The sequence below is a fragment of the Megascapheus bottae genome, chromosome 17 (genome assembly GCF_031878675.1).
Source record: "Megascapheus bottae isolate mThoBot1 chromosome 17, mThoBot2.hap1, whole genome shotgun sequence".
NCBI lineage: Eukaryota > Metazoa > Chordata > Mammalia > Rodentia > Geomyidae > Megascapheus > Megascapheus bottae.
This window is the reverse complement of record NC_143525.1, coordinates 16,452,148-16,475,756: the sequence shown is the minus strand read 5'-3', so window position 1 is coordinate 16,475,756 and position 23,609 is coordinate 16,452,148. Positions and strand designations below refer to the sequence as shown.

The 23,609-nt window shown below is 38.0% G+C and overlaps 1 protein-coding gene across 5 annotated transcripts in view; it reads left to right on the top strand.

The window, feature by feature from the left end:
- The window catches only part of Tanc2 (tetratricopeptide repeat, ankyrin repeat and coiled-coil containing 2), a 247,578-nt gene that overhangs the window by 197,036 nt on the left and 26,933 nt on the right, over positions 1 to 23,609 (top strand). For all 5 annotated transcript variants that reach the window (XM_090349974.1, XM_090349973.1, XM_090349972.1 and 2 more), the window contains 5 exons: positions 396 to 504; positions 11,595 to 11,717; positions 12,720 to 12,956; positions 19,664 to 19,849; positions 22,243 to 22,336. In XM_090349974.1, the coding sequence (XP_090206100.1) occupies positions 396 to 504; positions 11,595 to 11,717; positions 12,720 to 12,956; positions 19,664 to 19,849; positions 22,243 to 22,336 (749 nt within the window). The remainder of the gene's footprint in view (positions 1 to 395; positions 505 to 11,594; positions 11,718 to 12,719; positions 12,957 to 19,663; positions 19,850 to 22,242; positions 22,337 to 23,609) is intronic.

Genomic DNA, 23,609 nt, shown 5'->3' with positions numbered 1-23,609 from the left:
AGAGACAAGCTGGTGGTTCAGGCTCAAAGGAATGACCTAATCCAATGAAAGGACAGAACTGGATAGACCAGTGCAAAGATCCTGAGAAACATTGAGATTTAAGCATTGGTGAAATAAAAATAGCTGACAGAAATAAGAAATGAAAATCATCAAATATCATCTGTGTGGGGATGGTTATAAGCCACCTAGAAATAATATATATGTGATTCAGATGAAGGACTGATAAAAGATACCCATTATTTGCCCAATACCTATTATTTGCCCAGTAGTAAGTACCTTTCCCTAGATACTAATTGAATGATAAATAGTTTTGTTGGAGATCTGGCTGGACCTGTACAATCACCCAAAGCAGAGTTGCAGCATTAAAATTTCTAATTGAGATTCTTTCTTTTCAGGAGTGGTCATACATTACTTGCCTTCTGGTTTTCCCGCCAAGAGGGAAAACTAAACCGACAGCAGACTATTGAATTGGGACATCATATCCTCAAAGCTCACATCTTTAAGGTAATTAGAGGAGTGGGAACCTTTCTCTTTGCATCTCTAGCAGACTTTCTTTAACACTATGTGTATAAAATGAAATTCCTGTTATTTCAGTATGGTTCCTGCTTTCTGAAATTTTTTTGCAGGTAGTTTGTCTATCTCTTACAGTGTATGGACCGTAACCTTTAAAAGAGAGCTGTCCTGGGGCCAAGTTTGGCCTAGTGGTAGAGTACTTGCCTAGCATGCATGAAGAGCTGATTCAACTCCTCAGTACCACATACAAAAAAAAGCTGGAAGTGGTGCTGAGGCGCAAGTAGTAGAGTTCTAGCCTTGAGAAAGTCTCCAAGGACAGTGCTCAAGCCCTGAGCTCAAGCCCAGGGCTGGCAGAAAAAAAAAAAAATGAGAGAGAGAGAGACCGACCCTGTCTTACAGAGAGGTTAAATGCCTCCCTTGGAGAAAGATTAAATAAGTTATCATGACATATATATGAGGCACATTTACATGTATGCTCCATATATGAACCATCATCTCCTGAGGACAGTCATGTTGTAACAGTTTGCATGTCTTCATGGTGTCTTAAAGAAATCAGTGAAGGTAGTCTTTTATTTTCTTATTGCTTTAATAAATATTTTAATACTCCTGGTATTTTTTTTATTTTATTTTTTTACATGTAGGATTTTTTTATTGTAATTAGTAAAAGGGTTACATGATATTTGCCAGATAGAAGGTGCATTAATTCACATACATTGATACCCTTTCACTTCTTGGTACCCATTATACTCCTGGTATTATTAGGGTTTTTTGGAGACCAGTTTCTGTGTTGACTATCCTGCCCTTGAGTTCATTATCTTTTCTACATCAAAGATGCTTTGTGAGTACAAGTCTGTACCACAACACACAGATTCCTCCAGGTGCTATGATTTTAAACTGTTTATTTGAAGCTAACAGGAGCCTTTTCTCAAGCTGTCTCCTCAATCTCTCTCAATCACAATCCCAGTTTTCCCACTGTCCATTTAAAAACTACTAAGAACTGCACAGCATTCACTTCTTCTCTCAACATTTGTAAGGATGAGCTAGAGTACCAGAGGAGGGCATATAACTATTCTGTATGGCCTAACAAATTGCTGGACCAAAAATGACCTAATTCAATGACCTTACTTGTTGGAAACACAAAGTATCTCATTCTAATTTTAAGTGGACTGAAAAATGTCTATTTTTTTTTGTGGGTCATGGGCCCTAAGCTCAGCCTGGGCACTGTCCCTGAGCTCTTCAGCTCAAGGCTACCACCCTACCAAGCCCCACTTCCCATAAGTCTCAGATCCTTTTGTGCCCAGGCTGGCTTTGAACTTTGTAAATTTTTTTGCCATTCCTGGGCTTGAGCTTAGGGCCTGACCACTGTCCTTGGACTTTCTCAAGGCTAGAGCTCTACCACTTGAGCCACAACACCACTTCTGGCTTTTTTCTATGTATGTGGTACCGAGGAATCGAATCCAGCTCTTCATGCATGTTAGGCAAGCACTCTACCATTAGGCTATACTCCTGGCCCATGTATCAGTTTTATTTAATGATGGTAACAGTCCTGGGATTTAAACTCAGCTTTATGCTTGTTAGGCAGGCACTGTACCTCTTGAACCACATCTCCAGTCCTTTTTGTTCTTATTTGTTTTTATGCTCTACACAGCCTAGACAACACTCCTCCTATTTAAACTTCATACAGCAGCTGGGGTGACAGGCACATGCCACAACTTTGAGATGGGGTCTCAAGAACTTTTTTCTTTTTCTTTTTTTCTTTCGTTTGGGGGGATGTGGTGAAGGGAAGTTTGATTTGTCTGGAGCCACAATCCTTTCTATCTCAGCTTCTCCCTAGCTGGGATACAAGGCACAGTCTACCACACCTAGATATTGGTCAAGACGAGGTCTCACAACATTTTTTTTCCATAATCCTTCACCTCTCTGTTTCCTAGGATGCAAAGATACAGTTGTAAGCCACTTGTACTGAGGTCCATATGCCCATATATAGTTATCACTCATTCTATTTTCTATCTCTATTTGACTGTCTGCATATTTCAGAAAAAAAGAATCATAATATGCCTGTGCCTGGCTTTCTTGATTTAGCATAATGTTTTCAGAGTTTATTAATATTGTAGCATATCCTAATAATTTATTCCTTTAAATTGCCAGGTAGTGTTTCATTATCTATATGTATACTATGTTTTTGTTTACCAATTCATAGTGAGACCTGTGAGTTATTTCTACTTTGGATTGTTCTGAGTAATGTTGCTATGAACCTCAGCACACGGTTTTTCCTTTTTAAAAATGGTTAGGGGTAGAGTGCTTGCCTAGCAGACACAAAGCCCTGGGTTCGATTCCTCTGTACCACATACACAAAATAAGGTGGAAGTGGTATTGTGGCTCAAGTGGCAGAGGGCTAGCCTTGAGCAAAATGTGTCCAAAGACAGTATCTAGGCCCTGAGATCAAGCCCCAGAACTCTCAGGAAAAAAAGTTAGCTAACTTAAAGAGGTATTTAGTGCATTCAAAACTCAGTGGCATGTAGTAAACCTATATTGGTAGGTGTGGTAGACAATGTATATCTGCCAACAGGTTTATGGAGACAGTCTAAAATTCTCTTGAGTATACTTACCTAGAATTAATAGCTGTGTTTGATATAGTGGAATGTGCCTGGAATCCCAACACTGGAGTCCCAGTACTCAGGAAACTGAAGCAGGAAGTGAATACAGAACCACAGACCAACCAGCCAAGGCAACACAGCAAGATATCATCCCTTCAAATCATCTCTTTAAAAAAAAAAAAAAGTGAAAATGCTAGACTATACAGTAGCTATGTTCAAGTCTTTGGGAACTGCGGGTCTATTTTCCAAAGCATACACACCATTTTATGATTCTACCAGTGGTATGTGAAGGTTCCAGTTTCTTCATACTGGGTCATAGTGACAGGGTACATGCTTCAAAAAAGATTCCATTTTCTTCATGTCTTCATCAGTGCTTGCTAGACATGATCTGTCTTTTGTTTTAGCCCTTTTAGTAAAAATGAAGTGGTATATCTCAGTGATTTTGATTTGCATTTCCCTAATGCCCCATGTTGTTGAGCACTTAAAATTTTTATAATCCTCTAATTGCCATTTAGTCTTTTTATAATCTAGGAAAAGGAAAGTTTTTGGATTATGTCCAGAGATCGGCTAGTTCAATCTAGTTTATATTGTGGGATGTTTTCACTGGGTTGAGTCTAGACTTTGGTATATTCTAACCATTTACTCCCTAAATTCTGCCCCCTAGGCTCCATTCTACCTTAAATTCTGAACCAATAATTCTCTAATTTTTAGCTAGTCTACCTTCAAAAAGAATGTTTTTAAATTTTTTGTATATCTTCTCCAATTGTCCTCAGTATGAATTTTGCTGAAAATGCTTAGATCTTCCATTGGCAAAAGTAGCAGCCCACCGAGTCCTCTTGAGCGAAAACTATGTATGACAGAATTCTCAGACCACCCAGCTTTTCCCTAAGTATCTTAGACTTTCTGATTTAAAAATCTACTTATTGTACACATGAATGAATTGAATCACATGAGAAACACAAGCAGCTTACACAAAAGAAAACTGAATCTAAACCCATATGCCCTGAGCGAGAAGGATGAGCTGCTACAATCTTTCAGAAAAGTTAAGCATACCATTTTCTGAATTCCTCCTGATGCTACAGACTTTGAGCCAAAGGAGAATTGCCGTGTAACTTTAATAAGCACTTATCTATTATTATCATTCTATAAGATAATGTCAGTAATAATTCTGTGGATTAAGTGAAACTATTTAATGAATCCTATGTAATATTCAGCATCCCCTTGAATAGACACTGTTTTACTTTAGATTTAACAATTGGAAAATAAACTTAATGTTTAGTTGAAATTATGAATGTAGAATCATAGGAGTAGATGAGATTGTCCAGGGTAAAATGATTTTGGAGAAAAGAGCCAAGAATGGAGAATGGTTTGGAGCTAGAGGTAAAAGGGTAAGTCAGCAATCAGTTTTCTGTGTATTCTAATTGCTCCTTTTCCAGTTGCGAATTCAGAAGTGAAATCTTGAATCATATACTATTTACTTTGTGGCTGGGGAGTGGGTCATGGAGCTTGAACTTGGCCTGGGTGCTGTCCCTAAGCTCTTCAGCTCAAGGCTACCGCCAAGTCCCACTTCCAATTTTCTAGAGATTAATTGAAGATAAGAGTCTCATATGCCTGAGCTGGCTTTGAGCCTTGATCCTCAGATCTTAGCTTCCTGAGTAGCTAGAATAACAGGCATGAGCCACCACGCCCGGCTATTGTTTACTTTTTTAGCATCTTGGTATAACAGAGCATGAACTTTAGAAGTTAAAAACAAACAAATAATAAGCTCTGGTGTCTACTTCCATATCTAGTAGTTATATGACTAGAGAATTACTTAACCTTCTTAGGTTGTTTCTTCTGATATAAAAATAGATGCGTAGGGCCAGGAGTTTGGCCTAGTGGTAGAGTGCTTGCCTAGCATGCACGCAGACCCAGGTTTGATTCCTCGGTACCATATACATAGAAAAAAGCTGGAAGTGGTGCTGTGGCTCAAGTGGTAGAGCTCTAGCCTTGAGAAAGCCCAAGGACAGTGGTTAGGCCCTGAGTTCAACCCAGGACTGGCAAAAAAAAAAAAATAGATGCCTATAAGCACTATTTACCATAGCAAAGATATGGAATCAACCCAGATGCCCCTCAGTTGATGAGTGGATCAATAAGATGTGGTATTTATACACAATGGAATTCTATGCTGGTGTCAGAAAGAACAACATCACCCCATTTGTAAGGAAATGGAAAGACTTAGAAAAAATTATATTAAGTGAAGTAAGCCAGATTCAAAGGAACACAGGCTCAGTGGTTTCCCTCATTTGTCATAATCAGTAGAAACCTTGGGCTCTCATGGCAGAGATTTACAATAGAGCAAAACCTAGATACATAAGGCCATATAGTATGACGCTAAATGAAAGGACCTCTAGGATATAGAAACAAAAGCCATATAATGAGTGATTGTTGTCCTCAATGTACTATGTTATCTCTCATCTCTTTTGCTGTCCCTTGGTTATCTCATATTGTTACAGTATTTCACCTTGTTATCTGATGTATTGTATATATGCATATTTGGTTATTTGAAATCGGATAGGGAAGAGGGGAAAACAAGATGAGGGGTGGGAGTGGGGGGAGGGAAATGGGGACCAAGACATGAGAAAGGGTATCAATGTATGTGAAGTAATGCAACCTCTATCTGGTGAATATAATGTAACCCTTCTATTAATTACAATAAAAAATATATGGAAAAAATAGATGCCTATGATATTAGCACTGAGGAAGGAGGATCTCAAGTTAGAGGCCAGCCTTGGCTACTAAATGAGATCCTATCCCAAGAAAACAAATACTAGTTGTGAATTCTATCTTCTAAGGCTGTAGGGGAGATTAGATTAAATTGAAGGAAATGCCCTACCATAGAACTTGGCACACAGAATCATGAATAAATGTTAAGATCCCTTTTTCCACCATAATAATCTGTAAGGCATGTTCTCATGTTCTTCACTACTGAAAGTTTTCTTAGCTGGGCACTGGTGGCTCATGCCTGTAATCCTATCTACTCTAGAGGCTGAGATCTGAGGACCCCAGTTCAAAACCAGCCCAAACATGAAAGTTCGTGAGACTCTTATCTCCAATTAAACTGCCAGAAAACCTGAAGTGGTGTGGCACTGTGGCTCAAGTGGTAGCGCGCTGAAGAGCTCAAGGACAACGCCCAGACCCAGAGTTCAAGCCCCATGACCTACCAAAAAAAAAAAAAAAGGAAAAGTTTTCTTTTTAAAAATGATAGCCCTCTGTACATCACCTTTATAATAATTGAAAAAAGAAAAGGAAAAATGTTTTCTCTATTAAATTATGGTGGCTCATGCCTATAATCATAGCTACGCAACAGGCTGAGATTTGAGAATTGTGGTTCAAAAGCAGCCCAGGCAGAAAGTCCTTAAGATTCTCAATTCCAGTTAATCACAGAAAAGCAGGAAGTGGAGCTGTAGCTCAAGTGGCCAGCCTTGAGCAAAAGTAGCCCAGGGACAGTGCCCTCTCTCAGAATTCAAACCCCAATACTGACAAAAATAATTATGGATATTTCTTTGTGTAGTTTGTATTTGATTTGTTGTTATAGTTTATTGTTCCTTTAAAGGCCTTGTTGAGACCCACATATTCTATATTAGGAGACTGAGGCCCAAAGCTAGTCAGAGCTAGATTATCTGATCTTCTGGGATCTAATTGAGCTTTAGAACCTAGCTTACGTACACTCCCACTCTTATCTAAGTATCATTTGGAATTCCTTCAAAAAAGAACTGTAAATATTTGATATCATATGTCAAAATAAGCAATCATAATGAGTTAGTGATAGGTTTGCTTCAGTTTTTTAATGTGTTTGCATGTTAACTGATTAGCAAATGAGAGACTTTGCAATCAACATCTCTGTTATTAGCACTAATTAAAAGATTCTGAAGTAATAATAACAATCAGAAGCTGTTGTTTTTCACCCAGATCTTGATGCCTAGCTGGGAATTCTAGTGGAGTTCAACTTCCTCAAGACAAGAGGACAATATGAATAATGTAGAAACTAAGTAGCCTTTTTAAAATACTGGAGGAGGATGAAAGAGGCATTGATTTCCTTAGGGTGTCAGAGGTTAAAACTAGATTCTGTTTCAGCCTCCCAGTGGCATATGCTTCTAGGAACCCAGTGGTCTGTTCAATCAAGATTGGGCCCAGCTGTTTGGGCTCACCCTCTTGTCCATCATGTATAATTAGTTCAGGATAAAACAAGAGGATGAGTAGACATGATTAGCTTATTCTTTCTCATTTTGTCAAGCTTCGGGTTTCACGTTGGGGATGTTTAGACATAGATGATTACTTTGAGAAAATCATGTCCGTCTCGAACTGGGTCAAAAGGCACAAAAAGTGTACTGAAAAACTTTTAAAGCATATCATACAAATATATTCTCACCAGTGCATAATGGTATGTGTAGGAGGATGATCATTAAAATGTAATGATAATAGCTGCAGAGGGACAGAGCTACCTAAATATCCATTTCTAGAGTGTTGACTTACCATGATATATCCATTTAATAGGCCACTTTCTCCCTTGAAGGTCAAAAACATGTTTGTTGGTATAGAACATAGCCATAATACTTTGTCCAAATAAATTGTTCCTTTAAATTTTTAGATGCTTTTCTGCCAATAATAAATGAACCTTAAATGGATCCCATTTCAAACCAAAATTTTTTTTTACATGAGATTGTCAAAAAGAAATTTGAATAATGGACATTCTATCATTAACTCCTTAACTTTAAGTGTGTAATGATATTAAAATATGTTTTTTGAGGATTATTTTTGGTAGCACTGGGGTTTGAACCCAGGGCCTTATGTTTGCTAGGCAGTCTATCATTTGAGTTATACCCTCCCCCACTTTTTGGTGGTTAATTAGAAGAATGTGAGCAGGCTTCAAACCTTGATCATCAATCCTCCTGAGTTGGTGTGATTAGACATATAAGCCACTAGCATCCCATTCCAACCCTGCTTTTGGAGGCAAGTTTCGTAGACTTCTCTGCCCAGAATGGCCTACAATCCTCCAGATCTCATCCTCACAAATAGCTAGCAGTGCAAGCCTCAGCCCTGAGTGCCCAGTTTACTTTTATATTTAATACCATAATATAGTTTACTTTTATAACAACTTTGCATTGTATGATTTCAAAACCTTAAATGTATAAGTCTTTTTTTAATACCAACTTAGAAATTGATTTGTAGAATTAAATGTGTTTGAGCCACCTTGCCCTCAGCACTAGAACTGGTCTTCAAGGGGAAATCAGAGGTAGGAAAAGGGCCTACCTTGAAAGTTTCTTAGAAATAAAATGTTTTAGCCAGGCACAGTGGCTCACACCTGTAATCCTAGCTACTGGGGAGGCTTAGATCTAAGGATCAAGGTTCAAAGCCAGCCCTGGCACAAAAGGACCTGAGACTCTTACCTCCAATAAACCCCTAGAAAATGGGAAGTGGGGCTCGGCTCAAGGAAAGGGCAGTAGCCTTGACCTGAAGAGCTCAGGGACAGCTCCCAGGCCAGAGTTAAAGCCCCATGACCCACAAAAAAAATAATAATAATAATAATAAAGTAAATAAATAAATAAGATAAAAAGAAATAAAATATTTCGTTTGTTTTGGTTTTTGGTTTTATGAGACAGATTCTCCCTATGTAGCCCAGGTTGACTTCATACTTATGATCCTCCTGCCTCCATTTTGCATCACCATGCCGTCCTGAAAAGAATTTTTTTTTCTGATCACGGGGCTTGAACTCTAGGCCTGGGTGCTGTCTCTGAGCTCTTCAGCTCAAAGCCACTGCCCCTACCCCTGGGCTTGGGCATTGTCCCTGAGCTCTTCATCTCAAAGCTACTGCCCTATCCCTTGAGCCACAGCGCCACTTCCTGTTTTCTAGGTATTAATTGGAGATAAGAGTCTCCTGAACTTCAGTGCTTGGGCTGGCTTTGAACCACAATCCTCAGATCTCAAGCCTCCTCAGTAGCTAGGATTATAGGCATGAGCAACCGCTCCCAGCCTCTGAAAAGAATTTTTTAATCTGAAAGTTTAATTATTGGTTGCATCTAAATATTTCCTAGGGGAAAAAAGATGCCTGTCTAGAAAGCCTTTTCATGATGTTCATATAATAGCAGTTCTCTTTTAGCCTTCTCCCTTGTGTGAGAATTCCCTCTTTAGGAAATCTTTTCTTCACTTACTTGGGGATCCTAGGCCTTTTGAAGAAAGGACATGACTTGAGATTTTATTAGATAACTCATAAATAAGTATGTCTTCTTCATGAGTGCCCTTTGTCTAATATGACAAATAATTATGCCTTGCTGATTTGGGTATACATAGGTGTATTGTGTGCAAGAACAGACTGCACTCCAGAGAACACAGCAAGTTGTACATTCCCAGATCCACTTAGGTCTCAAACTTTGTTGTTAATATCTCTCTACCCTCAAGATTTCCTGTTTTAACTCTCACAACTCAGATTCTGGCAGAATAAAATGATTGCCAGGGAGTATCTACTGACGACTAGACAATTTAAATGACAAATTATTCTAATTTCCTTTGAAAAAGCCCTGTGAAAGAGCTTTTTAACTACTAACAATGAGACCTTTACCAGTCCTACTAGGAAAAATTTTGTTACTGCTGAATGGAAAATCAGGTTTATATTGTTTTTATTCCTAAGAATGATTAGATATAATTGTCTTAGGACTATTAGGCAGGGTGAAGAATTCTAGCTGCTGTAAAAACCTGCAGAGTCTCAACAGCTAAACATAATAATTTATTTCCTACTTTTACTGCAGTATACTGCAGATTACTGGGAAATTTACTTTTATATAGTAGTTCTAAAATCATCTTGGACCTCAGAATCCTCCATTAGTACCTCCGCATCTGGCCTACAGTCTAAAAACACAATAATGTACAGAGCTAGGTGTGTGGTACACACCTTAATCTTCTAATAAAATGAGAAGGACATCTCAAATTTGAGCCCATCCTAGGCTATATAGAAAGGTCAGTTCAGAAAAGCAAAGAGTACATATTTTCTCTCATATGTAGACCTAAAACATAAATTTATAGGTAAACACATACAGGATCATATGTATATAGAAACTCAAACTGACTAGAGTATAGCACATCCAAGAGTGAGGGTACAAGCCAGTGTGGTGGCCCACACCTGTAATCCCAGCTACTCAGGAAGCTGAGATCTGAGGATCAAGGTTTAAAGCCAGCAAGCTAGCCCAGGAACTAAAGACCATGAGACTCTTAGCTCCAATTAACCACCAGAAAACCAGAAGTGGCACTGTGGCTCAAGGGGTAGGGCAGTAGCCTTAAGCTAAAGAGCTCAGGGACAGCGACCAAAGTTCAAGCCCCATGACCGACCAAAAACAAACGAAAAAGAGTAAACAGTTTAACAAAATGAATATTGGGAAGAAGTGGTAAGGTAACATGTCTTGACTAGGGGATGGAGACTAATGGAACACTATGGAGACTATGGAGGCTAATGGAAAGTGGTGCTAAGTGGAAAGGTGAATGGCATATAAATACAATCACAAGAGTCAATGTACATATGTGAAAATGGAACTAGAAAACAGTGTAACTAGTGGGAAAATGAATAGATGGAGAAAGGGAGAATTGCTAGAAAGGGAACTCTCCCAACCAAGATGCATTATTCATATAAATGGACATACATGTTAAGTTGAATGCCTCCATACAACTATTTAAAATAATTTTTAAAAGAAAGGACCCTGGGGCTGGGAGTTTGGCCTAGTGGTTAAAGTGCTTGCCTAGCATGCACAAAGACCCGGGTTCGATTCCTTGGTACCACATACATACAAAAAAGCCGGAAGTGGTGCTGAGGCTCAAGTGGTAGAGCTCTAGCCTTGAGAAAGTCCAAGGACAGTGCTCAGGCCCTGAGCTCAAGCCCAGGACTGGCAAAAAAAAGAAAGGACCCTGTCTCAATACAAGAAAGTAGGGAGAAAGAGGGAGGGAAGAATGACAGGAGGAGGAAGCAACAAAGGAAAGAAAGAAGGGGAAGAGGGACAGATTATGGAAATACACAAGAACTTTTGAGGGGTCAGTGTATTACTTCTATTCAAATTTTATTAGACAGAATTCATATTACCCACATAACTGTAAAGGACATATAATTTTTCCAAATTCTCAGGAAAAATGAAATGAAGATCAACAGTCACACCACATTGCCACTACTACAGTGTCTATTTACTTGAATTTAAAGTACTTCAGGAAAAACAACATAGCAGAAAAGAAAGATGTTAGATAGATTCATTAAGATGTAAAGATTTGAAAAATCTTAGAAACAATTTGTTACTTTGTCCTAAATTATTAGTATTTGTCCCCATCAGTGGATGGCCTTTGTCAAGCATAAAGAGATGAAGATAAGCTCTAACTCACTGGTATCAGAAACACATATGCCATCAACTTACTATTGATGCTACTTATTAGCTAAGCTAATAATTTAATTGTTTTGCATTCCTTTTTCAGGGTTTGAGTAAAAAAGTTGGTGTATCATCTTCCATTCTCCAAGGTCTCTGGATCTCCTACAGCACAGAAGGTCTTTCTATGGCATTGGCATCTTTACGAAATCTCTATACTCCAAATATAAAGGTAAATACATAGGAGTCACAAACAAATTAAAGAATTATCTGCAGAAAAATACAATTTGAAGGATATCCAGTTACTAGTTGATCTCTCATTTTCCTTGGACTATCTCCTATTGGCCTTTTATTGATAATGTATTTCAAATTGCTGCATTTTATTCAGTAAATTAAAGAGTAATCTGCTGTCCTCCTTTCTGTAAGCTGACTCTGATACCCAAGGCAAATGCCACTTGGATCTAGAGGCATGTAGCCTTTGGGGAGAGGAGCTTTTCTGACTAAGAGTTCACTTGTAAGTAAAGCCAGTGTTTAATACTATGATACACATGTCATTCACTCTAGAACATGAGCAGTTTCTATATAGGAGACATTTTGTATTTGTATTGTTTTTCCTTTTTTTTTTTTTTTTTAACCAGTTCTGAGGCTTGAACTCTGGGCCTGGGTACTCTCCCTGAGCTTCTTTTGCTCAAGGCTAGCACTCTACCACTTGAGCCACATTTAACTCTTGTGAATTAAATGGAGATAAGACTCTCACAAGTGGGCATGGTGGCTCACACCTATAATCCCAGCTACTCAGGAGGCTGAGATTTGAGGATCAAGGTTCTAAGTCAGCCCTGGCACTAAAGTTCGTGAGACTCTTATCTCCTTATCTCTAGTTTACCTCCAGAAGACTGGAAATGGCACTGTGGCTCAAATGGTAAAGCGCTAACCTTGGCTGAAGAGCTCAGGGACCGGACCCAGGCCCAGATAGCTCCACCACCCACCCCACCCCCAAAAAAAAAGATTCTCACAAACTTTCCTGCCCAGTCTGGCTTCAAGCCTTGATCCTCAGATCTCAACTACAATAACAGGCCTGAGCTACTGGCACCTGGCTACAATACTTTTTTAAAAGCAAAGGATTGAAAAAAAGAACAAATGAATAATGTAAAATAACATAGCTACTAAATACTACTAAACACTGTTGTAGGGTCTGATGTTTGTCTGATTGTTATTTCTATTTGCTTATTTCTAGGTCAGCCGACTGTTGATTTTGGGAGGTGCCAATATTAATTACCGAACAGAGGTTTTAAATAATGCTCCAATTCTGTGTGTCCAGTCTCATCTTGGTTATACAGAAATGGTGGCCCTGCTTTTGGAGTTTGGGGCCAATGTGGATGCCTCTTCTGAAAGTGGCCTGACTCCTCTGGGGTATGCTGCAGCAGCAGGGTTCCTGAGCATTGTGATGCTGCTGTGCAAAAAACGGGCCAAGGTAATGGCTGCCCATCGCTACTGCTTTCCTTTTCTTCCCATGGAGAATCTTTCTTAGTATCTGTGTCACTTCAGGAGTCTGGGTGTATCACTAGATCAAAGCTCTAAATACAAAGCAAGATACAAGTGCTAGATACAGTGACTCATACCTAGAACCATAGTTACTCAGGAGACAGAAAATAGGCAAGTCAAGATTTGAAGTCAATCTGGGCAGAAACTCCATGAAATCCCCATCTCAACCAATAAAAAACAGTATGGTCACATGTTCATGTCATTCTTAAACAAGGAAAGCATAAATTGGATCACTGTCTAGACCAGCCCAGTCCTTAATACAAGGATGGGGGGAGATCTTGAAACATAATGTTTTTTCTACCAGTCCTAGAGCTTGAACTCAGGGCCTGGACACTGTCCCTGAGCATTCTACCAATTGAGCTACAGTGATACTTCTAGCTTTTTCTGTGTATGTGATACTAAGGAATTGAACTCAGGGCTTCGTGCATACTAGGCAAGCACTCTAATAAGCCACATTCCCAACCCCTTGAAAGGTAACATTTAAAGCAATGAAAGCAAAAAGGGATGAGGGCATGGCAAGCTCAAGGCCCTGAATTCAACCTCTAGTACTATCTTGTGGGTCAGTGACAACTCCGGTAAAAACTTAGCAAGATCCCATTTCAATAAGGGAGGCATGATGGTACATGCTAATGATCCTAGCTACTTGAGAGACTGTAGACAGAATTGTGGTATAATACCACCACCCTGAGAAAAAATACAAGGCATTACTTGAAGAATATAACTAAAAGACAAAAAATGCCTGGAAATATGGTTCAAATAGTAGAATGCCTACATAGCATGTGTAAATGATGCACTGAGTTCAAACTGTGGTAGCCACCAAAAGAAACAAAGACTCTCACTGTCCAGCAGACAACTGAGCTACTCACTCAAAAGTCAGTACTGCCAAATACCAAAGAAATTTTGTCCATTCTTACTTTTCTAAGCCTCTTTATTGTGATGTTGACATTGATCTTTTAATATCCTAGTTCTCCTGCTTTTCTGGTTGCGTATTCTTTTTCCACAATTGTAATGTTGAGTATGAGGAAGATCACTAGCCTCATGCTCTCAGCCTTAAAATTACAGCTACATTCTAGTTATACCTATATTTAGGTAATCCTTAATTCCTTATTACTAATTCCAGAAACACAAGCTGTAGCTCGTGTGTGTGTGTGTGTGTGTGTGTGTGTGTGTGTGTGTGTGTGTGTGTGTGTGTGTGTGTGTGTGTGTGTTTGCTGGTCCTGGCTTCAACTCAGAGCCTGAGCACTGTCCTTGGGCTTTCTCAAGGCTAGAGCTCTACCACTTGAACCACAGAACCATTTCTGGGTTTTTTTCCATGTATGTGGTACCAAGGAATCGAACCGAGGTCTTGGTGCATGCTAGGCAAGCACTGTACCCCTAGGCCAAATTCCCGGCCTCTCTAGCTCATATTTTTAACTGCCTCCTTGACAGCTGTGCTGTTGTGCTTAGATGCCTCACTGCTTTTTACATTTAACTTTCTAAAATAGCTAAACCTGGAACTACCTCCTCTCCCTGGCTTTAAAAATGTACTGATAGGACTTTTATTTCCCAAAATTAAAGAATCTTCCATACCTTCCTTTCTATTGCCTTTTCAAATTAACTTAGTAGCCAACTCTTTTCAGTTCTTTTTTTCATATATTTTATTATAATTAATAGAAGGGTTACATTATATTCACCAGGTAGAAGGTGCATTACTTAACATACATTGATAACCTTTCTCATGTCTTGGTCCCCATTTCCCTTCCCCCACCCCGGAACTCTTTTCAGTCCTATCTTTAAAACAGCATAAACAGCATTCCTTCATGTCCATCCTCCTAAATTGTTCTTGCCATCCCTTCAAATGGCACTCTCCCTTTTCAGTTCTAGCCTTATCTATTACATTCCATTCTCTTTATCTGTATTATTGTTATTCAAGAGTTGTACTAGGAGGTTTTAATTCCCAAGTCAGGTTGTAAGTACAGTGCTTCTGGTCATTGTCACGCCCTCCTTTGTTTTCCCCCATGTTAACCTCCCATCCTTAGTTGCATAGGTCATTTTTACATAATGCACATCAAATTTATGACTACATTAGCTCACCCTTCCTCCCTCCATTCCTGTGCTCCCCCCTTAGGTCCATCTACTAGAACATGTTTCTACTTCCTGGTATTCATTTTGATAACCAATACATTAGTTGTTCAGGGGAGTTACACCTTTACATTCCTAAATATACCCTTCTTCAGTTAGTTTTGTGTAAATGCATTGAGCCCTATATATGTTATCTAGCTTCCACATGTGAGAGAAAAACTGTGCTGTTTGTCTCTGGGAGGTTGAGTTACTTCACTTAACCCAATTTGTTCTAGGTCTATTCATTTCTCTGCAAATGGCATAATATACTTTCTAATGAATGAGTAAAAGTCCATTGTATATATATATGTGTACCCTATTTTCTTGATCCACTCATCTATTGTAAGACATCTGGACTTTCTATAACTTTGCTGTTGTGAATAGTGTAGCAATGACTGTGGGTGTGCAAATGTCTTTATCTTATCCTGACTTGTTATGGTCTGGGTAGATGCCCCAAAATGGTATAGTTAAACCATATGGTAGGTGCAGGTTTAGTTTTTTGCAGAATCTCCAAACTGCCTTCCAGAGTAGTTGTATTAGTTTACATTCCCACCAAGAGTTTAATAGAGTACCTTTATCCCCACGTCCCCACCAACTTTTGTTGTTATTCGAATTCTTTGGGCTGAGATGAATCTCAGGGTTATTTGGATTCACATTTCCTTTATGGCCAGGGGACATGTTGAACACTGAGCATTTCCTCATGTGCTTATTGGCTATTTGGGGTTTTTTTTCATGTATTTTTATTGTAATTAATAGAAGGGTTACATTATATTCACCAGATAGAAGGCTGTGTTACTTCACAAATATTGATACCCTTTCTCATGTCTTGGTCCTCATTTCCCTCCCCCCACCCCTGCCCCTCATATTGTTTTCCCCCCTTCCCTATCTGCTTTCAAATAACCAAATAAGCATATATACAATATATCGGATAACAAGGTAAAATTCTGTAACAATGTGAGATAACCAAGGGACAGCAAAAGAGATGAGAGATAACAGTACATTAAGGCCAACACTCACTCATTATATGGCTTTTGTTCCTGGAGGTCCTTTCATTTAGCGTCATACTCTATGTCCTTATGTATCTAGCTTTTGCTCTATTGTAAATCTCTGCTAGGAGAGCCCAAGGTTTCTACTGGTTATGACAAATGAGGGAAACCATTGAGCCTATGTTCCTTTGAACCTGGCTTACTTTACTTAATATGATTTTCTTTCCATTTCCTTACAAATGGGGTGATGTTGTTCTTTCTGACAGTAGCATAGAATTCCATTGTATATAAATACCACATCTTATTGATCCACTCATCAACTGAGGGGCATCTGGGTTGGTTCCATATCTTTGCTATGGTAAATAGTGCTGCAATAAACATCATTGTACTAATAGATTTAGTATATCCTTGTTTCTGGACAATTGGGTAAATGCCAAGTAGTGGAATTGCTGGATCATAGGGGAGCTCTATGTTTAGTCTTTTGAGGAACTGTCATACTGATTTCCATAGTGGCTGAATGAGTTTGCACTCCCACCAACAGTGTAGTAGTGATTCCTCCTGGCTACATCCCACCAGCATCTGTTGTTATTAGATTTCTTGATCCATTCTAAGTGGAGTGAGGTGGAATCTTAGAGTTGTTTTGATTTTTGGCTGGTTTTTTTGTTTGTTTGTCTGATTTTTGTTTTTGTTTTTTTCTGTCTTGGGGCTTGAATTCAAGGTCTGAGCACTATCATTGAGCTTTCTCAAAGCTAGCACTCTACCATTTAAGCCACTTTGGCCTTTTCTATGTATATTATACCAAAGACTCAAACCCAGGGCTGCATGCATGCTAGGCAAGCACTCTACCACTAGGCCACACTCCCAGACTGACTATTCTTTTATTGTTTTGTTTCATTTTATTGTAAAAATGATGTATAGAGAAGTTATAGAAATAAGATACTGAGTACATTTTTTGAACAGTTTTCCCCTCCCTTCCACATTGTAAAGTTCATTTCCAACATAGTATCTAGTATCACCCGTTGTCCCATCATTTCTCTGATTTCCTCTCTTCTCCAAATCAGATAAACATATATACAAACAAAAATCAATAACAGTGACAACAGGGAATAAACCAAAGGGGATGGAGAGAAAGAAAAAAGAAATAGCGCGCTCTCTCTCTCTCTCTCTCTCTCTCTCTCTCTCTCTCTCTCTCTCTCTCTCTCTCTCGTTTCCATTTCTTGGAGTTTATTTTGATAAGGATCATTTTAGATAGCCATATACACATAGTAATTTAGCCATTGTGATACTCTGCTAGTTGCTTCAAATGAGGAAAACTATATAGCTTATGTTTCTATGGGTCTACCTTGCTTTGCTTAATATATTTTTTCCAAGTCTTTCCATTTCCTTATAATGAGGCAATATCATTCTTTGTTTTTTATTTTATTTTTTATTGTCTGGGTAATGTATAGAGAGGTTACAGTTACATTTGACAGATAGTAGGTGCATTACTTCTTATACATTGATACCCCTTCTCATGTATTTGCAATATCATTCTTTCTGATGGAAGTATAGAATTCTTCTTTTCACTTACTTCTAAGAAGTCTCTGTTTAGGACTGGGAGTTTGGCCTAGTGGTAAGAGTGCTTGCCTAGCATGTTCAAAGGCCTGGGTTCAATACCTCCGTACCATGTACATAGAAAAGGCTAGAAGTGGTGCTGTGGCTCACATGGTAGAGTTCTAGCCTTGAGAATAACCCAAGGACAGTGCTCAGGCCCTGAGTTCAAGCCCCAGGACTGGCAAAAAAAAATTCATAGGATACATGATAACTGAATGCCTAGTATAAGCAATATATATATATATATGTATATATGTATATATGAAGCTAGTGGGCTCATGCTTGTAATTCTGGCTACTTAGGAAGCTGAAATCTGAGGACCATGGTAAAAGTTATCTAGGTAGAAAAGTCCATAAGACTCTTATCTATAATTAACCAGCAAAATGTCAGTCTAGAGTGCAAGCTAGAGAAAAAAAGGACAAGTTTGCATGTAATCAGTCAGTGAAAGAACCAGAAACAGTATTTGGATGTCAAGTTATTAACTACTGTATAGATAGTTAACCACATTCCTGTTAGAAAGAAACCTGGATCTTTTTCTTTTTTCTTTTTTCTTTTGCCAGTTCTAGGACTTGAACTCAGGGCCTGGGCACTGTCCTTGGACATTTTTTGCTCAAGGTTTGTGCTCTGCCACTTGAGTCACAACACCACTTCTTCCTTTTTCTGAGTATGTAAGAATCAAACCTAGGGTTTCATGCATGCTAGGCAAGCACTCTACCACTAAGCTATGCTCCCAGCTTGAAACCTGGATCCAAACACATTCTGGTAAATTGATGTTAATCAGGCTTTTGTTTCCAATACAGAAATGAGAAAAGTGCTTTTGGTGCCTCGTCTAGCATTAAGCTCCAAGTACCTGTGGCCATTTGGGCCAGATCACTGAGAATCTATCTTTTGATGGAAGAGAAGGGTGGCCTTTGCCAAAGCTCAGTGGTCAGATGAGCGATTCAAGAGTAATCATTTCATTTGCTTAGGACCCACAAAAAACTAGAACTTCAAAATGTTTTTCATCTTTTTCTTGATTTCAAAATGAGTTTCTTGTGCTAACAGAGCTGCAAGTCTCTCAAATCCTAATCTGAAAATAAACTATTTGAAGACAAAGGATAATATAATTCAGAAAAACAAATCTTGAGTTGAGAATTTTATTTTTTGTTTAAGATGAAAACAAAAGTTTAACCACCTTTTCTGGGGAAAAGAAAATCCCTACGAAAAGAACATCAAGAAAAGTTGGTCTGACCTGAGTAGAGAATTTCTTCTATATTTGCTCAGGAATAGGTAGAGCAATCAGAAAAGGATGGATCTTAGTAACCTAGACATGAGCAGTGAGCTGGAGTGACTTGGATTGCAAGTATAGCCACAAGTCTTTATTCACACATATTTTTTTCTTTTATTGTCAGTGTAATATATAGAGGGATTACAGTTACATTCATCAGGTAGTAGGTGTATTACTTCTCACACATTGATACTTCTCATGTTTTTGTCTCTGTTTCCCTCCCCCCCAATCATCTTGTTTTCCCCTCTTCCCTTCCCTATTTCAAATAAACAAAAAAAATGTATATATAGTATACCAGGTAACAAAGTCAGATACAATAACCACATGAGATTAACCATAAGGGGAAGGAAAGAGAAAATAAATAACATAGTACATTAAGAACAACAGTCACAAAAATAAACCTCGTTTCCATATCCTAGAGTTCATCTCATTTAGTCTCATCCTGTATGACCATATGTACAATAGCTTTTGAGCTATTGTGATCCTCTGCTAGGAGAGTCCTAGATGTGTACTAATTATTACAAATGAGGGAAACCATGGAGCCTATGTTCCTTTGGGTCTGACTTACTTCACTTAATATAATTTTTTCCAAGTCTTTCCATTTCTTTGCAAATGGAGTGATGTCATTCTTTCTGATGGCAGCATAGAATTCCATTGTCACACATATTTTTGTCTATTCTTTCTCCTCAGGTGGATCACTTAGATAAGAATGGGCAGTGTGCTTTGGTTCATGCAGCACTTCGAGGTCATCTAGAAGTTGTCAAGTTTCTGATTCAGTGTGACTGGACAATGGCTGGCCAGCAGCAAGGAGTATTTAAGAAGAGCCATGCCATCCAGCAAGCCCTCATTGCTGCAGCCAGCATGGGTTACACTGAGGTAAGAAGAAGGTGATAGGAGGTTTTCTATTATTAAAGGATGTAGGAAACAAACACACAAAAAAGAAGCAAGTTACAACATTCCAGCTGTAAATATGAGGGTTGGAAAGGACACTGTAAATTATCTATTTCCTCATATTTCCAACCCCTTTTAACAATGATAATCTATCAATTACATAGAATTATTAGAATGCTATGAAATGTTCAATCACTGACTCTGAGATGAGAGAAGGATAAAGTGCAGGTATGCATGCACACATGTGTATGTATGTGTTCAAAAGTTTATTATAGGGACTGGGAGTTTGGCCTAGTGGTAGAATGCTTGCCTAGCATGCATGAAGACCCAGGTTCAGTTCCTTGGTGCCATATACATAGAAAAAGCTGAAAGTGATGCTGAGATAGCCCAAGGACAGCGCTCAGGCCCTGAGCTCAAGCCCAAAACTTACCAAAAAAAAAATTAATGCATAAATAAACTTAAAAGTTTATTGTAAATTTTACTTAACATGTATACACTCTTTTCAAGTAATAATAAATGCTTTTGTTGGCCAAATTTGTATCTGCAGCTAAACCTCTGATTGCAACCTAGACATGTATTGTCGTTTGGAGTTGCTTCCCAGTTTGCTAACTATCCTATATATTTTTACTTAAATTAAATATGAGATCTACTGTAAACCACTTATCTTTATGCAGATTGTATTCATTAATTCTAAACCTCTTTCAGCTTCAGCTCTAAACCACATCTTTTTTTTCAGGTGATATGATTTCTTCTTACTTTGTTCCCATTTGTTTCTCTCATATTTCCCATGCTTTGAATTCTAATGTTCTTTCCAATGTCAAAATTTTGTGCTCATACTAAAGTGAATAGAATGAAATAATGAGCTTTCATTTACCTATAACTAAACTTGACAATTATTACCCAATAGCCAGCTTTAAGTCAAATCTTGATTTATAATGTTTTGCAACTTACATAGTATAAATATTCCCACCATGTTCTATTTTCAGGCTTACAAGTGTGACATCACTGAAAACAAAGGTGGGAACAGATGCACAGTAGCACACCATTATGTAATATTTATACCATTCAGATATTATAAATATAATCTCAGTAGCATAGATAATAGTAATATATAATTAAATAGCTAGCAATTTGTGAGACTTCAGTTTTTTGTTCTGCATTGCCTTGTTTCCTTATTAATTTTTTATGATGCTAAAAATCAAACCTGAACTTCACATATGCTAAGGAAGTGCTATACCACTGAGCTACATCCCCAAACTAGATTTAAGTATTGTTTACCCTTTGTTTTGATATAATTTATTTAAGTTTTAATAAATTGTTTACTGTGTTTAATGCATCTTGCAAAACTCCTGAAATTTTAAGTAATCAGCTCTCATGCTTCCTACAAACTAGCTCCACACCACTGCATAGTATATTCCAGTGAATAGCCACGCTGTCAACTGATGTGATATGTAACCAAAGGAATATTAAGTAAAACTGAATTTTTCATTATCTGTGGAAGATGTTTTTTAACTTTCAGAACAATCAGATTCCTGGAAACAGAGCTGTTAGTTTTCTTTGCGGTTAGTAGCCATTCTCCCTTTACTAGACACAAATATGGTTCTATGAAGAAAAGAGGAGATTGTTGTGCTCTAAAGAAATACAGACCCTCAGTTTTCTCCATATTTGTTTTCTGTAGCCTATTAAAAGAATAAGGACTTGCTTCTTTAATGCAAATAGGAAGGATAATTCTTTAAATTATATGCTATATCAGTAAATTGTATTCAAGAGAAACATGCAAACACCATATCTAATAAGACTTGCTTTTCAGACCAGTTTTGTTGCTAGAATAACCAGTTCTGTGTGTAAGAGATTTAGTGATATTTGAATAATTGAAATATCTTATAAACCTCACAGGCTAGGGTCAGTAGCATAGTTTCCCACACCTGAATTTTTTTTATTAAAGAATTTATTAACATTGATTTTTATATCATATTTCAAATGACATGTTTAACAAACAAGTATTCAAGAAGGGAATCTATATACAATCACTGGCACTTAGATTTTAGAACATAATTAAAATTAGGCTGAGGGTTTGTATGTCATGGATACATATTAATCTATGTAATAAAACATGTCTATAGATTCATAAATTTTCATGTCTATGTAGTTGTGTTGATAATTCCAATACCATGTCCCTAGCATTTGGTACGCAAGTATTGAGTCCTCTCTCTTGTACTATTTGGATCTAATAGCCACATATTAAGGATACTATGCGCCTTTTGTTCCTTTGGTCTTGTCTTGTCTCACTCAACATGATTCGCTCTAGATTCATCCACTTTCCTGCGAATTTCATTATCCACACCTGAATTTTGAACTGACATAAATTCTTGTTTCAGATTGTCTCCTACCTACTTGATCTTCCAGAAAAAGATGAAGAGGAAGTAGAGAGAGCACAAATCAATAGCTTTGACAGTCTCTGGGGAGAGACAGGTACTCTCTTGGTCCGTCTTCTCCTCTGTCATGAATGTGTTGTGTTTGTGTGAACTCTGTATCTCACACCTATTTTTTTCTCTAGTCTGTCTTTCATGCTCTTCTCTTACAGCTTTTGTTGTAATTCCTCTTTCCCTTTGGAAACCCGTAATACTTTTCAACAAAAATTTTCCTCGCTCTTGTTTCCAAATTCCTTTTAAAGACTAAAAGTTTCCTTTACACTCTGCCAGGCCAGAGCAGGGGTTACATTTTTGTCCACATTTCTAGCTTAACCATATGTTTTCATAACAGCATGATACCTGACATAGTTAAGCTTTGCATTTTGAGGTAAGTTGCTATCTAGGTGCATACTGACAGTACCACTCCATAGCATTGATCCCATGTAATTTCTCTTGGTCTATAACAAAAAAATTTCTGTGTCATTAAGTACTGTATAAACAGAAGCCCCTTCCTATGGCCTTTGCAGGAATTTACTATTATCCCTCCTCCAAGTCTAAACAAGAGCATCTGGAGAAACATTAATAGCCTTTTATATGTTTCTATGAAACAAGGGCAAAGAAAATGGTAGAGTAACCAGAGATATGTGTTGTCTATTTGCCAAAAGAAATACACCAATATTGAAATGACCAATTTCGAAGAAATATTTTACTGAACAAGAAGGGATCACATTTTAGTAAGAGTGTTACTAAAAATAAATTTGATATTAATTCACAATAATTTTAGTATTATAAAAATAAGATGATATTTAAACAAGTTAGAATGGAATTTATTTGCAGCCAACTTCTAAATCTCTGAAAAGTTACTTCCTTCTAGAAAAGAATGCTGTCTTCGCTACGTAGCTGTAATCCTAGCTACTTGGTTCAAAGCTTATGGTTCAAAGCCAGCCCAGGCAAGAAAGTCTGCAAGACTTTTTTCTCCAATAAGTACCAAAAAGAAGCTAGCTGGAAGTGGAGCTATGACTCAAGTGATAGAGCACTAGCCTGGAGCAAAAATTGTTCAGGGATAATGCTCAGGCCCTGGAATGACACAAAAAAATATATAAATTAGAGAAGACCTCTGAACTCATTTAAAATGTTTGATGACTTACGGAATTAGTTCTTCCCATGACAGGATTTCATGTCAGTTAAATGACTTCTTAGCCAGGCACTGGTGTCTCATGTCTGTAATCCTAAACCTACTCGGGCAGAGATCTGAGGATCATGGTTCAAAGCTAGCCTGAGCATGAAAGTCTGTGAGACCCTTATCTCCAAATAACCACCAGAAAACCGGAAGT